The following is a 16,674-nucleotide window of genomic DNA, read 5'->3' as shown; positions in this document are numbered from 1 at the left end:
CGAGAATGAAACTAGTCAAGGCTGACAAAGATACTCGGGCGATGAGAAAATCGTAAGAGTGGTCGGGAATATTAATTCTCTCACTTACTAAACGGGATGAATAAAATTTTAAGTTTAATGAGTTTGCGGTAAGAATTTACACAGCAGCTTTGCGGTACGGTAACGTAAACATTGTAATGTATTAATGGATGAGCCTTGCCGCGAAGTAAATCCAGGCGTGGCGTTATGCTATTGATTGTTAGAGAGCCTAATCGATGATTTGTGGACGAAGAGGGGTATATCCTATGCAAACGCACAGAGTTTGTTAAAGGTTAGCGAACCGTCGCTATCCCGCCACCGAAAATCCGCCCGTACTAGATCTGTGTGCGTGTTACACGCGTGTTACACGCGTGTAGATCCATACATATATCACGGCGATCGACGACGAGCCAAAATTTTTATCCAAACATTATACATACATTTTTCAACACCCTCCTCAACACGCTGCCAGAAACAGGTGAAAAGGGAAGCCCGCGTTTTTCTGTCACGCTTGAGGAGGGTTCTTCCAATACACGCCGGAAATCGATCTCCGACGTATGAGATTACAGATTTACCTCATGTTATACGCCTCCGTAACATGCATTATGCATTATGCCAATGATGCTTCGGATGTCACGTCGATCTTATGCCTTGATATTACGCATTTCCAGTCATGAATCCTCGTGCGAAATAACTTACCGCATGGGTGTTGTGTGTCAGGTATCTGTGACAAGGCTGAAGGAAAATAACCGACGTTGTCTAACGCTGACGGTTAGGTTGTGATTCGTCAGAATTCTCTTTAGTCAGCCGAATTTTTGTTTTCGCTGAAAAAGAAGCACGATAAATGTTTAAATTTTGAGAAATTTCGTCGATTACTGTGTAAATTTGGCGCACAGTGTATACGATTACACGCGATTACAAATATTACAAAGATTACCAAGACTGAAATTACTACAAGGCGATTACACGGATTAGAAAGAGTTTAGAAAAAGTACGGATATTTCAGAGACAAAAAAAGATTACAATGATTAGCAAAAGGCTGCAAGGATTACACGAAGATTATACGGGTCGCAAAGAGATCGCAAGGACTGCAATGAGATTACAAGAATTACAGAAATTACAGATATAGCAAAGATTACAGAGATTAGCAAAAGACTACACGAAGATTACACGGGTTGCGAAAAGATTACAAAGATTACGAAGAGAGTAGAAGAATTTATGCAGAAATTACAAAGATTTCAGAGACGGCAAATATTACAAGAGATTAAAAAAATTGCGTGAGGTTACATGACGTATGTATACCAGATTACAACAGTGATTAAACCTCTTGGTATAAGTGAGAAATAAAAAACAAAAATATTAATGGGCAATATCAGCCGCGATTCGTCACTTTTCACAGACGGAGTAAAAAATAAAAATTTATTGCATTTCTTATTCTTTCGAATTTTTGGGTATCGAAAAATTTGGTTCATAGGAATTTTTCACCCTTTTCGTGGCCTTGGAAACTTTTGGAGATTTACCTCATTGATTACCTGCTGGTTAGACAAACGTAGAACACAATGGAATAAAATAAAGTAGAACATAGGGATTATTTACTATGCACGAGCAAATCCCTTAGGTTATGAATAAACATCGAGTATATTAAATAAAAATTTCTAGATATGACCAAATGCGGCTAAAGAAATCGTTTGCCAGTTCAGACAAATGAAGCCGGACGAAGTTTTTCGAATCAAAGAAGCGTCTCTTTCGCCGATTTTAACCGCCATCTTTGATAAAGCTGAAAAATTCTCCCGCGTGTGAAGCCTTGAAATCATGATTAATTAGGAGCTAAAAGTATTAAAGTTAACCAAAATTCGACCGTAGAGATAAATGTATCTACAACTCGTGAGACAGCGCGGATTCTTTTCGGTTAAAATTAAACGAAGCAGAATTTAAATTTGGGGCGGGGGGGGATGTAATTTCGTCAGATAAATCGAAAGGGGTTTTCGTTGGCTTTAGACGCGGGCTCTGCAAATTCAAACCATTAATCACTTTTAACAAGAGAATTAGGCAGATTATAAGGGCGTCTCCTAGTTGGCAGTTCGTTGCGTGGGCGACGACGGTATGTACAACATTATTCGCCGCCGCAACCGCAGCGACCAAAAACTCACCACTGTGGGTAATTGTTGGTTGTTCTATACCGCATTCCATTATACACACAATATACGCAATGCCAATCTGCAAAGTGCCTAATTGCGAAACTCTGCAGTGAATTCAGACTCTGCGAGAAAAAGAAATAAATAAATAAATTAAAAAAAAAAAAAAAAAAACGCGGTCATGTTTCAAAGAGTTTTAGAATTCATTTCAAAGTTCGTTTCATGTTTCTCAATTCAAAAAATTTTATGATTCATATTCATACTTTGAAATGATCGTCTGCAAAATTCAGCAAACTTCTTTAAGGGCTGGAAAGTAATTCAGAGCGACAAAGAAGTTCGCTAGACAACATAAAATGTGGTGCGCTCGTGGAAATTGTGTAGAAATTTGCGAGACAAAAAAATCATACATCTTTTCGTGGAAGGTAAAAAAAAAAAAAAAAAATAATGTATCGTGGATTACAGCAAAAAATAATTTCACCATGTATATAAGTTATACGTATGTGCAACTGAGAAACTATTGGCAGACTTTTGGGATTAACTACTTTGAAAAATAGTTTAATATTAAAAATAGCTTATCTCTGAAGTGTATCACGTCAAATGTTAACCAGCTTTTCTTGCAAATAATTAATTTCGAATCAGTGCACAATAGATAATGGCCCATCGTAGACGACGCTTAACATTTTTCACCGAATAGCAACATCGTTTTTTAATAATTTTTGGCACATCAATATTTTCGGTCATAATTAGTCCCGCGATAAAATATAGTATTGAAATATCATAAAATAATGTAGTAAAAAAAAAAAACTTGTGCATTTCGAATGCCAACATTCACTCACAATCAGAGTTGAGATAGAAATTTAAAACTTTAAAGGTGTTTCATTTCAAAGCAATCAGCATCTTTTTGTTGGATGGGTTCATAAGAATTTTTCGATATCTCAAGTAAGGACCACCCTTAATTGTGCATATTTTAGTAATTGAAAGTTTTCACCAGGGTGTGAAACTTTGTAAAACCGTGCTGAGGAAATTCGGTAACAAGCCATGAATGTTTGCCTTGGAAATTAATTGCCTGAAATACAGCTCATCCTCGCGTATAGTCGCCGGCACAATTTGCCCTGCTCGACTGTAGTAGGCAATGTTTATACTATACGTAGAACTGAGAGGCGTAAAATAATTAGGCCCGTTTTAACCGGAAGTACATGTACCATCGGTATCCGGCCGGATCAAATAGCTCGTTACTTTGGTCTGTTCAGAGGATATTTACCAGCTTCGAGCCTCCCGTTTGTTTCCACACCCCTAGATTCGAAATTCTCTACGTAAGGGCCTAATTAATAAAGAAATCCCGATCGCGGATGAAACGAAATCGATAACATCGTCAGTGTTCAAAAGAGGCATTTATCAAGCGGCTATATCTGTCTCTCCAAGTTTCTTTTATTTTTCCTCTGTTTTCTTTAAAGCCGAGGTAACGAATCCGACGATCTAATTGGAAACCTTCGGATACCGTTTCCCGTATTACTTTTCCACGTAAACAAAGGAAGAGGAAAAACCAATTACAAGAAATACTTCCTTGATAGAAACGATACAATTATTTGCCAAATGGAAAATTCTTCCTGCGAATGTGCATTAAAAATAGAATTCTAACTAACCGCACTTTAAAATGTAATTCATCACGAGAGTATAATCTGAATCTATACTTCACGGAATTGCCAACTTACAGCGTGTTAAACATATGTATAAATTTATTATGTCAAATTGAAGGAACTGAATTTACGATTATTTTTATTATTGGCAGATATAGTTACACACACTTACAGTATTTTTTATGTCTTAATGTGTCAACTGAAATATCCATTTTTTTTGTATATTTTGAGAACTTTTCAATATATTCATTTGCGCTCTTTTGCCATTTCTGATAGTATACTAATAGATTTTCAATAATCGATGGTTTCATTGCGATACAATGTAAGTAATTATTGTTAGAAACAAATAGTTTGAAATAATCGTGAACATTGAAGGAATAATTCATTTCCAAGAAAGTTATCCCTCTGGACATATACATGTTTTACATAAATTATAAGTTTTTGGGGTCGCCAATTACGAATCTGAAATCGGATTTCAAAAATTCAAGATTGCGCATTCAATATGGCGGACGAAAATTTGAAATTCTATCGAATCCGGACAAAAAACTCTGTCCAGGGGTTTTTAGGGTCGCTGATTAGGAATTTGAAATCAGATTTTGAAAATTCAGATTCGTAATTAGCGACTTAAAGAACCATAGAATACTTGTTATAAAAGTTGACTCAGCACCATAATCCGTGATTCAAACAGTTAAAAGAAAATTGTCGTGAATTTTAGATGTTATATAAAAACTTGTGCAGGAAAAAATAAAGTTTTAACTATACCTACATACTATAAGTTTCCAATTAACCGTCAAAATTTTTCTCACGCTGTAGCTTTCGAATGAAGCCAAAATCTCGTCGGGTTATTTTTTCATTTTCACTTTTACGTTTATTCTCTGCGAAATGAAATTCCCCCCGTTTTATCAACGCTTACTTATATGTATCGTAAAACCACGAGCAATTTTGGTTTTAATATGGGACAATAGGGCATTTGCTGATATAATAATAGGCCTCGTTGATATTTCTTATTATTTTTTTTTTATCCACGTCGAGTTAGAATTCATTTATCACAACGCTTTGACATTCCGTCTACCGCTCGAACGAAACATCGTCTAATGATCCCTGTCCTTGAATTAATTTCAAGTTTTCAAACCCTGTCGGAGCAACAGAGTTTCCTTTGCTTTTCCCCTCGATCTCTCTCATTTGATAGTTTTTCCGCGCAGGTATAATATGACTTATACACGGAGCTTGGCGATGCGATAAAAAGCCGGGAACAGCTCAGGATGTAACACTTTACCGCTATTTTTATAACTCCAGTAATTCTAGCGTTCACTCCCGACACATTTTCCCTTGAATCTACGTCAAATTTTTTATAACGCAGCGTTAAACAGACGCTATTCCCGCCCGCTTATATGTATATGACGACGTCTCATTCGACCTAGCATCTGTATTATAACTGCTCCTCGTTAACGGCGACAAAAAAACACGTGCGTGCAGTGTGATAATTGGTTAATTTAATTCTCGGAACGCACACGTCTGTAGGCTTCGATTCGAACCTGATAGTTATTCAAATCTTTTTTTTTTGTCGCATCATAGGTTTGTTTTTTTTTTTTCTTTTTTTTTACAGCTGACTTTTCGACATTGTACAATTTAATATATGTAAACTGGCACTTCATATTGTACAACAATATATCTGAAACAGAATTCCTTACGATCAACGAAAAGAATCACTTAAGTTGGAAAGAAGCTGGTTTAAGCTTTCTAGTGTAACTCGTTTTAGTTTATGTTTTAAAAAAATTTTAACATCGATTCAAAGTTGCAATTTTTTTTATTATGTATATCTGTGAAATATACTCTGCTCAGATTGTTTCTACTATACAACAGAAGGCTTTCCTTCAAATTTTCTACCTATTCCATTCAATGGTTTTTGTCGGTTCAAATAGCTAATAACAAGCTTTCAGCGATTCATTTTGGTGATCCATAATTGAATGTTTATATTCAAGTATCTTTTTAAAAAACGAAACTCCTCACTTCATATCTTTGTTACGGAAAGTTGGGGCTTGAACGTTGAAAGCTAATATTATCGAGTACAAAACGTTTGAATTTTAATATTTATACTCGGATTAGAAATCATGTTACTTATATTGCAATTAATATTTTTGCATACAGATTAATATCGTTTGCCCTAACATTCATTACGCAGCAACGAATTTTCATTTCATCGGCAAATTATAATTTCATACCAAAGCTTACACAATATATATAATATATATATATATATATATATATACACACAACGATTTCGACAATTCCATTTCCAAGACGAACCGCGATGGTTTTTCCTTTTACGGGAAAATCAATTACATTCTTCCTCATCCTTGCACAATCGTTCCAACACACACGAATTCATCAGCCGGAAGGAACAATCGTGCGGTGATAAGCACAGGAGTCGTAAACGAAGCGTGAAAATTGGAAATTTGTACGGACGACTGTAATATCGCGGCGGGCTGCTTATGAGCGATGAGAAGTGGGAAAATTTGGAGAAAGATCATTATTATAAGACGAAGAGGAAAACGAGTATTTTTTAACCTTCATGACGAAAATTGCGCATGGGCCGATCTACAAGCTTTCGATCAGCTTTTTGCGCTAAAAAAGTCGATCTGACCATAGTTTATAACAAGGTAAAAAATCCTCCAATTCTTGGGCCTCTCAGCTTTAACTTTTCCTGATGATCAACCTAAGAACAGATTTAATATTTAGATAAATCAGACTTTCTTACAGACTTACACATAAAACACATCGCGTCATATTTTTTTCCATGAACACGAAGTAGCGAATATTAAGAGGATCTTCTGTTATGTTTTTACCGACTGAGTAGCATGTCACTTAGTTTTACTATTATCAAAGCCTACACATCACTGATGTGAAAAAGAAAAAAAGAGTGCTGTTTTAATTCTTGCATAAATATATCTCCCCGTGCCATTCTTGCATAAAACAAGAAAGTTTCCGTGCAGTTTTGTTCAGAATTGTATGTGCACTTTTACATCAATGCTGCATAGGCTTTGATACTAGGTCAAAGTGATCAATAACATTTTACTCGTTCGGTAAAGACTGACTACATCACCCTCTTGAAAGACTCGGATTACTACAATTTTGAGGATTTTTATACAGGCACGGAATAACATATGAAAATTGCAGTCAGGTCGAAACTTTCACCATATAAAAACGAGTCGGTGGGTGTCGTCCTCTGCGAAGCTCCGGATTTATTTTAGGGGAAGGGGTAAAAAAAAACTTTCCGCTAAACGATAATAATTTTACCGTCTAGCTCGAGAAATAGAAAATAATAATTTACCTCTAGTATAAAGAACTCCTTGCGGTGTATATGTGTATACCTGCGTTATGTATATATATATATATATATACACACACACACACACATATTTCGTACATTGTCCTCGATCCAAAACTACCGGGGGTAGGAAACGTAAACGTATATACTATACCCTGGTTGGAAAAGCTTCCTGTGGCGGTGAAGTTGTCGCGTGATAACAAAGGCGAAACGTTTTGCGGCGGGGATCCCGAACCCTCTTCCTTTCGCACCCCCGCCTGCCACTCTAACGTTTTCTAGGAACTCTGTAAGCTTTCCACCCCACGACTCGTCTTTTACTACGTATAGATATACGTAGATGCGTATAATTGCTTTGTGATGTATAATATACTATATATATATATATATATATACGTATATGAGAATGTCCTGTATAAAGAGGACTAGAAAAATATAAAATAAAAATAAACAGAACCGGAGGAAATTCGGTGCTATGGGGACTCCGAGCTTTCGCTGCTTCGCATTTCTGTCGCTGACGTGTCCGATAGATTGGCAACTCGGCTGCAGGTGGTTAAGATTAACGAAAGACAAAATGGCCGCCATTAACCGGGCAGCGTAAGAGTTATGGAGCAATTAATATCGGAATAATAAGCTCGCGTGAAAATATCACGATAGAGAATTACCTCGTCGGTTAATTACTTTGCCTCCTTCGTCGCAGAGGACATGTTTATTAATTTTCTTTTTCCTCTTCTTTTTGTATTTTCGTTTCATTTTTTTTTTCAGATCGACTGACAACATGTTATATGCTCGTAGTAATTTAATGTAAACTTGACCTTCTGCGGCATAGTTAAAAAAAATTTGTTCAAATATTACCGTATTTTTTTCGACCATGCAGAATTCACATCAGTAATAAAATAATACACGTTTGAAAGATGCCACCGGAAATTTGATCGTCGAGATGATTCTAATTAAAATGATATTTATAAAATAGAATTTTTGAAACCCATGATTAGCAGCTACAAATATTAGATCTTTATTCATTTCGTTATTTTATTTAAATATCAAAAATTCACCGCCTTCGTGCAATTTTTATCAATTGCAGCACGTTTTTTTTTTTTTTTTTTTTGCGAATCGCATAAAATTACTTCTTTTTTCAAATACTCGGTTGATTATAAGTAACGTTTTGTCAGAAATAATTGTTCTACCTTAAGGAAAGACGTTTTCGATGAAATTCAGCCGAATCAATATTTCAGCTCAACTTATTAAAGCCTGTACGATCCTTTTCTAACATGGTGTACATTAAATATACAGGGCCGCTAAGTCTATAATAGCACTGCATGATTTCACAGAGCTGTACAAAACCATCGACACTGTTCGGAATTTGTATAGAAGAGGGTTTCAGGCTTGGGGATCTATCGAAGTACACTTGTAATCCGAGTATACGAAATGAAATTAGACCCTTCGACGATCCAATTTGTCTCAGGCTATTTGCTCGACTTTTACTGCACGCGCATATAAGAACGCTGTCTATAGACACGCGGTGTGAACGGGGCAGACATACTATCGCGGATCTTGCAAATAATTAATTGCAACGAAGACCCGCGTGGATAAAAAGAGAGAGAGAGAGAGAGAGAGAGAGAGAGAGAGAGAGAGAGAGAGAGAGAGAGAGAGAAAGAGAAGTTGCTAAGTGCAGACGGTGAGAAGTTTCGACCCTTAAGGTCGGACCCTACTCAATTCTGACCTCGCAGCTGGAATATTATTGCGGTTGAACTATGCGCGAAATTCCATTCAGCTTGCTTTTGATATATGAGCCGCTTAAATAGGCGGAAGTAAGCGGGAATTATTATACGTATGGTTCTGGGGGTGAAAAATTTTATAATATAGAAAGAGGAAGTACACATCTGTCTCTCTCTCTCTCTCTCTCTCTCTCTCTCTTTCTCTCTTTTTCTCTAGTGGTATTTCTATGTTAAAACAATTTGTAAACATTTTATTGTATGTTTTTAATTAAACCATTTACTGCAGATTTTATATATATGTATACACTGATCAAAATTTCATTGGTAGTAGATAATTCTGGTAAAAGGGGTGATGTTACAATAACGGTTTACATATTATTGAAATCATAAGAAAATATGCCACAACTGACTATACGTAGTGATTACAGTTGTGTCAATACTACATTTTTTGGTCATTGCTACATTGAATATGTTTGATCAGTTTAAAATATTTTTATAGTTGAATAAGGCCTTAAAAATAATTTAATTTTGTATAATCAACATCGGATTGCCGGAATAATCACAAGAAAATATAGTACAAGTAACAATGATTAAAAAGAATAGTATTATTTGCTGTAAGATGTTCTTGTTACAACTGAAAAACTAATTTTCATTTCGTGTTCAGAACGTTATTATTCGGTTACGGTGAGAAATGAAAAATAGTAAAGTACCTATAATAAAAAATAAATAAACTCTGTTATATGTCTTATTTCGGCTGTTACATATCTTAATTTTTTTCACTTCCCTTCGATGATGTTTTTTTTTTTTTATTACCCTCCTGATGTCTTGCTTGATTGAACACCGTTTTACGGACAAGGGTATATTTTTCTAACCCCTTTTGCCTTTTACCTCCGTCCTGTTTCCAATTATTTTCCGATATAACATTAACGACACGTTCATCTTCTTCTTCCCTTTTGTTGCAGCTTCGCAACGCGACGGCAGTCTTCATAATGAACTTGTCCGTCTCGGACTTGATGTTCTGTTGCTTTAATTTGCCGCTGGCAACGTCGACCTTTTGGCACAGCGCTTGGCTCCATGGACAGCTTCTTTGCCGTTTGTTTCCGCTGCTGAGGTACAGCTTGGTGGCCGTTAGTATCTTCACCGTCTTGGCCATCACCATCAATCGATACGTCATGATTGGACATCCCCGGCTCTATCCGAGGTAAGCAAGCCGGTAGAATCTCTCTCTATATTCCCAGCCTCTATTATGTCTCGACAATTTCTCACATGCTCTACCTTCCTCAGCTTTCCCGAAAACTATTCGTGAGCCCTTATGAAAACAAACCCTACTATCTCAGCGCTTACTGTTTTTATTATCGGACTTGTTTTTCCTGTCAAATTGAATTCAGTCGACTGCATCTTTTGGTTCGTGAAAATCAAAATTGATCAATGATGTATTCAGGTAATGAATATGCATTTTTAGTCAGGGTTAATCATCAACGATAAGTGTAAACAATTCATGAAAACAACGATCAGCATGCCCGAAAATTATCAGCGAGTACAGATTTACTCGCGTTATCGTTATATTCTGCGATGAGATTGATAAATCAATTATTAAGCATTTTTTTAAAACACATTCTTTCAATTATTTGGATCGAAACTTCATTGTTCATTCTTAAAAAAATATCTAGCTTTTACTAGGCGATCTCCAGGAAGAATATCTTCACAAAATTGTTATCGAGAGTTTTCAAAAGCTTTGTGAAACATTATATAATCGTAGTAAGCTAATTTAAAAAATTTTATCCTGTAAAACCGACACATTGTCATTTTCGAGGTTTTAAATAAATTTCTGGTCAACTAAGATTTCATGTCCGAGCACGTATTTCCGGTGGAATAATATTAGCTAATTTGTCTGAAGAATGCGTACCCGTTTATCATTCTCCGAGCATATCGTCGATAGATTTTATACTGATCAACGAATGAAAATAAGTTTCAAAATGCTTGTACCTTATTTTTTCATGCCACCGATATTTCGACTTACTTTGAAAAATGCTAATATTTCACACATTTATCAGAGTTAGCTTGAATGATGATCGTGTACCAGAATGAATTGCAAGATTATATTTAAATTTCGCGAAAACGTGCTTCGAATTTCACGATCCCATATCGTCAATTTTACCAATATGTAACTCTGTAACACAACCGAGAGTGATTCTATGCATGAAAAATGAAGTGACTATGCTGAAAATCTTATAAGAAACTTGACAGTCCAAGTTTAGCAATTTCAAGATGTAACGTCGTTTTCGAAGGACTTGAGAGGTTTGTCGAGGAAATTTTTTCAATAACCAGTATATTTTTACGTGTAATGTGTCTCAGCAGCAGTAAAAATCTTAACCCATCAAAATATTCTGTCGTTTGTTCGGTCATACCCAGTGAGAGAGATAAAAAAAAAAAAATAAACAAATTAAAAAGAAGCCAAGTATGTACGCATCGCATACTTCATTCTGTAAAACTTTTCCAACTGGTTGTTGTTGTAGCCTAGGACTGCTTGGAGTAATATGTAAATTAGCTCAAAATCCCCCTTAAATCAGTTCCCATACTAAACGGCCCGTTTTCTCATCGGTTACTTTAATCAAACTGATAACTTGGTCTAACAACGAAAGGAGAACTTTGTCGAGTATCCTTTTATACCCTATTATCGTTACTTACACCGCCGTTATATCGAACATTCTGCTTGACTCGTGAATTTAAGACCAAGGTATGCTTACGAGATAATTGGAAAATGTTTCGTACGTTTTTACCCTCTCGTTGTTGATGTTGGCATGAAAACTGTGGGGTAACTTTAAATTAAGCTTAAAGGAACATTTTGATCGATAGAAAAAAAAAAAAAACATGATACAGTTAGAGGGTAATTGCTAAAATACGAGTTTGCTCGAGTAAATAAATACCTGAAGTAAAAACTGTATATTGTTGACTCCATATTATCGGTTCGGTGTCTGCACTTTGTTCAGTTTCGATTCTTCTGAAAATTATTCCCAGCTAAATAAAAGAAGTAGTGCTACAACAAGTATTTTCTTTTCGGAGGATGATGGATATTCAAGTATTTGTAAACTTCTATAGGGTTATTATTAGCTATTACAGCTACATTCGAAACCGTACTGATTTATTCATATTTTTTTTTAATAGATTTCGATAGCTCGCGTTAACTCCAATGAAAAATACTTTGTGGTCATTCTATTTTTCATCTCTCAATCGAGAACATCTGTTTCTGCAACGTGTCCGGCTCCACACACTTGGATAACATCGAATAACGATTAAAAATAGGTGTAACGAACTTTATACGTGTGTGTTTACGGTAATCTCGTACCATTTGAAGAGATTGTAGTATTTATATGTACGTGCATACATTCGTACTTTCACTGGTAACGAGATTAGGCATCCGTTTTTATTTCAGTTTAAGATGGTTCAGACTCTCATCTGACGTAGCCTAAGGCAATAACACTAAAAGTTTTCCGGTGTTATTAGACTGAAGATTCATCTCAAATCTTGTTTGAGTTACGCGATCAAATATCGTTCCAGGGGGTGTGAATCTCCTTCAGATTATAAGAGAATAAACACAAGTGTATAATTTACGATTAGTCGAGTGTCTCGGTATGAGTGTCATAAACGTCCAAAATCCAAAAAACGACTAGTAACTGTTGAATTCCCCTTTCTTGTAGTACTAATGATTTTTCAGCTTGTGCAATATGAAAGAATACCTCGATCTTATTTTTGTTCTTTTTCATTTACTCGTACTTCCAATCATCCTTTGATCGAGTTAATCACACTGCGCTGCGGCTAGAAATATCCGACTAACATAAAACGAATCTCGACAAACCGCTCGATCTTGGTACAAGCGGAATTGATACACCTTATTGAACCCGCTGGGTAATTTCTTACCTGGATCGATATGTTAAGCGAAGTCAATCAATCTCCGGCCGCCAACGCTTGCAAGATAAGACCGATCAGAGTGCGGGTCCCCCGCCTGACATATGGCTCACTGTTTTTCCCCGTTCTGATTCCAGACTCTACAAGCCGAAGTACCTGGTCCTGATGCTCGTCGCCATATGGATTTGCGGTTTCGGAGCTTTGGTGGCGACGTGGTTCGGTCAATGGGGTCGTTTCGGCCTGGACCCGGCGATCGGCTCCTGTTCCATTCTGCCCGATGTCCACGGGCGGAGCCCTAAGGAGTTCCTCTTCATCCTGGCCTTCCTCACCCCTTGTCTGGCGATCATAGTCTGTTACGCGAGGATATTTTACATCGTAAGGAAGACGGCGCTCAGAAGCAGACGCAACAAGCTTGGAAAAGACCAGGCGAAGTCGAACCTCGAGGTGAAGTACACCAAGGGCCAGAACCTCGAGGACTCCGCGATCGGCTCGAGCTGCGTGGCGACGATGACGACGGAGAACGGAAGCTCGCCGACCAGGCAGGACAAGCTCAGCTTCATCGGCGCCGCATCCCCGAGACTCAGCTCGAGCTACCAGAACTTCCGTCAATCCTCGAAGTTCGAATACGTCGCTCAGTGCTCGCCGAGGCTGGATGGAAGGTACCGAAGATCCTCGGCCAGCTCCGAGCAAGGATCGAGGAAGGAGAACGGAGCGAAGTTCGTTGTCAATCTTCGAAACTCCTCGGTGAATTTGTCCGGAATGCGTAGCGAGTACAAAAACGATTCGGGCAAGAGCCAATCGGTGAGCTTCGGCTTGGCCGAAGATGCGAAGAACAGGGATCGAGAGAACGGCGGGACTCCGGGAAACCCCCTTACCGATACGAAGAAGAACACCACCGGGGTTTTTAGCGTGAGCAACAACAACCTTACCGACCGAGACAAGGAGTCCAAGTCCAGTCTCGAGGAGCGGGACGACGAGATTCCGTTCATGGACAGCAACGTTCAGGGGAGAAACGGGGAGCCTGAAACACCCACGGGGAAGAACCCGAAGCCGAGACTCTTCGATACCAGGCCGCAGATCAGGTTCGAGGAGGTTTACGTCGAGGCGCACGGTGACAACCAGAATATCATCAACGCCGAGAGCGTCGGCGACGATCAGCGCTCGCGGCGATTCGAGGTGAACAGCCTGCAGGTGCCGAGGAGATTCCAGGGGATTCAAAACTCATCGGAGAGTCTCCTAACCTCGCAGATGTCGCGATACGACGAGATATCCGAGGACTTTGTCAGTTCGCGGTCGGATTCGCCGTCGGAGAAACGCTCCGGCAAGAAGTCGAACGTTATAAGACGAGAGTCCCGATTTCGAAGCGTGAGGACGCGGCAGTTTGAGACGGGAAAGCTCACCACGAAGGACAAGAAGCTGCTTAAGATGATAATGGTGATATTCGTGTCCTTCCTTATATGCTACTTGCCCATCACCATTACCAAGACTTTCAAGGACATGGTCGATTGGCGGGGCCTCAACATCGCTGGGTACATTCTCATATATCTGACAACGTGTATCAACCCGATAATATACGTTGTTATGAGTTCCGAATACAGAAGCGCCTACAAAAACGTTCTTCTATGTCGGAGCGACTCCGTGTCGGGCAAACCGAATTCCGCCCCCGTTCTTCACGAGAAAAAGAAATCCACCTTGAAATAGACAACGAATATTACTATTATCGTCACTATTATTGTTAGTGTTATGTACCGTCAGCTCTGAAAGTATAATGGCGAAATGATGTATGATTATACCTATACATCGTTTAATCATCGTAAAAAAGTTACGCACGATCACCTTCTGCGGCTACATTCAATTGGGCAACTGTCTGAAAACTTTATGTATAGAATAATACAAGGCGGCGAAAAAATTCGGTGCAAAATACTCGTTGTAATACCCCAAAGTTTGTTTAGCTTCTGGTACGTCGAATGATTGATAAAGTTCGGACGATGTAGCAGAATATTATAATAAATGATAAATTCGTAAGTTTTGTTCGTTCTCTTGTTAATTATATAGATACGTATGTTCAATTTTGTTACTGAAACGTACAGCTAAATTTTTGATTTCCCTTCCATTCGAAATAAATACTAGTGAAAATCTAAAAATTTGTCCACGTTACTAAATTGCATTACGAGTATTAAAGAGATCCAAGTTTTATGGATAAAATTGGAGGGTTTCGAGTGTTTTTGTATTGTTTTTTGTTCGTTAATCCGAATTCCTCAATATAAATCAGATATGAGATGAGAATTTAATGTTGGGATGCCGAATTCTGAGCACAGGGTCGCAATGATATTAAGACATTTCAGAGAATATCGAAACGGTTACAAAACAATTGCTGCGGTGTAAATGTGTTACGTAATTTACTCATAAGTATAATAAATCTATAGACATCATAAACTGACTTAATTTATACATTATAAATTGGTTATTCATATAATTTTAATGTTGTTTAATTACTCGAGCGTTAGTCAGAGGTACGTTACGTGTACTTACTTTAAATAATAATAACAACAATAAGAATAATAATAATAAAAATTATTATTGTTATTATTATACGGACAAAAACAGCACTGAGTTATAGTGCAGATTTTAAGAGGATCTTTGAAATACCTATATATAATATTATATAATCATTTCCTTAAAGACTGAATATTTTTAAGGCTTGTGACGAATGCGATTTTTGAAATTGAATTTAACGAACAAACAACGAAAATAAACAAAAAGAAACACGAATATTCAAAGGAGCCAAGTGTTACTCGTTTTGTTACAGTATTGTATAGATTGAAATATCTATATAGACACACATACATATTCACGCACTCACACTTTAAACATTATATGCAGTATGTACAAGGTTGCTCTACTGAAATTAGCGCAAAGAAAAAATCTCTTCAATCTGTTATTCAGTTGAATAGATATTGAAAAATTTCAAAATTACACTTGACTTAGATGTGCAGATATAAGTTAGATTTTTTCAAACGAATGCTTTAGATTAGTTTTACAAAAGTTCACAAATTTCCAATTTCCAAAGAGAAAAGCTTTTTTTCAATTACATACATACACTTTGATTTCTTTGCGTCGTCTGCCTTGTACATATTAGTCAATCTTTACTGGCGTTTCAGCTATGATTACGCATGGGAGTCTAATAACATTATATCCATATTATGGAATTTTTATTTATATATATATATATATATGAATAATATGACGAAAAATTGTTTTTATTCGATTAAAAATCTGTCTACTATTATAAGCATATATGGTTGCTGTATGTTCTCCTACTGTATACATTCGGTTCATTATTATCGTTAGAATATAAAGTTTATAAATAACTAACGTGTCGGAAACTCATAGCATTGCTTGTTGAATGTAAAATTTCTATTCCAAACTATATTGTAGCGAAGTATGTGTGTTTAGGATGATCATATATAATAACAAATAGATCACGTTATGATCTTAATACAACCTATCGTTCCTTATGTTTAACAATAATTTGAGCAATAAATCATGTTTCTCATTGAACAAATTAGCGTCAATGTCTGATTTTTTAAAAAATTTAATCATTCTGTAATCATGAACTATCATCTAAACCACAACATTGACGAGCCACACATTGAAAATAAAGAAAGAAAACAGATCAGGTGAACATTGAGATTAAAAAGAAAAAAAAAAAAAAAATAAGTGGAAGTACTATTTGTGTGACTAGAGTAATAAGTCTAGGACGATGTAACAAGCTCGTCTAAACGGATATTATAGAGTATGTTGTACGTATTACCATTACATGTAGCACGACGCAATGTAAATTAAAGATTAACTTGCGATTTACGTCAGCATATAAACTGATTTTGTGATCGTTGTTTTCATAATTCATTCCAAGTTCCTACATGTATTTGATA

General features: G+C 36.9%; 1 protein-coding gene across 8 annotated transcripts in view; it reads left to right on the top strand.

Moving 5' to 3' along the window:
* Window positions 1–16,621, top strand: part of LOC124307792 (G-protein coupled receptor moody) — an 86,091-nt gene extending 69,470 nt beyond the window's left edge. For all 8 annotated transcript variants that reach the window (XM_046769874.1, XM_046769872.1, XM_046769868.1 and 5 more), the window contains 2 exons: window positions 9,796–10,034; window positions 12,877–16,621. In XM_046769874.1, the coding sequence (XP_046625830.1) occupies window positions 9,796–10,034; window positions 12,877–14,440 (1,803 nt within the window). In that variant the 3' untranslated portion in view covers window positions 14,441–16,621. The remainder of the gene's footprint in view (window positions 1–9,795; window positions 10,035–12,876) is intronic.
* The last annotated feature ends 53 nt before the right edge of the window (window positions 16,622–16,674 follow it).

The sequence above is a fragment of the Neodiprion virginianus genome, chromosome 6, assembly GCF_021901495.1.
Source record: "Neodiprion virginianus isolate iyNeoVirg1 chromosome 6, iyNeoVirg1.1, whole genome shotgun sequence".
NCBI lineage: Eukaryota > Metazoa > Arthropoda > Insecta > Hymenoptera > Diprionidae > Neodiprion > Neodiprion virginianus.
This window is presented reverse-complemented; position numbering and strand designations above follow the sequence as displayed.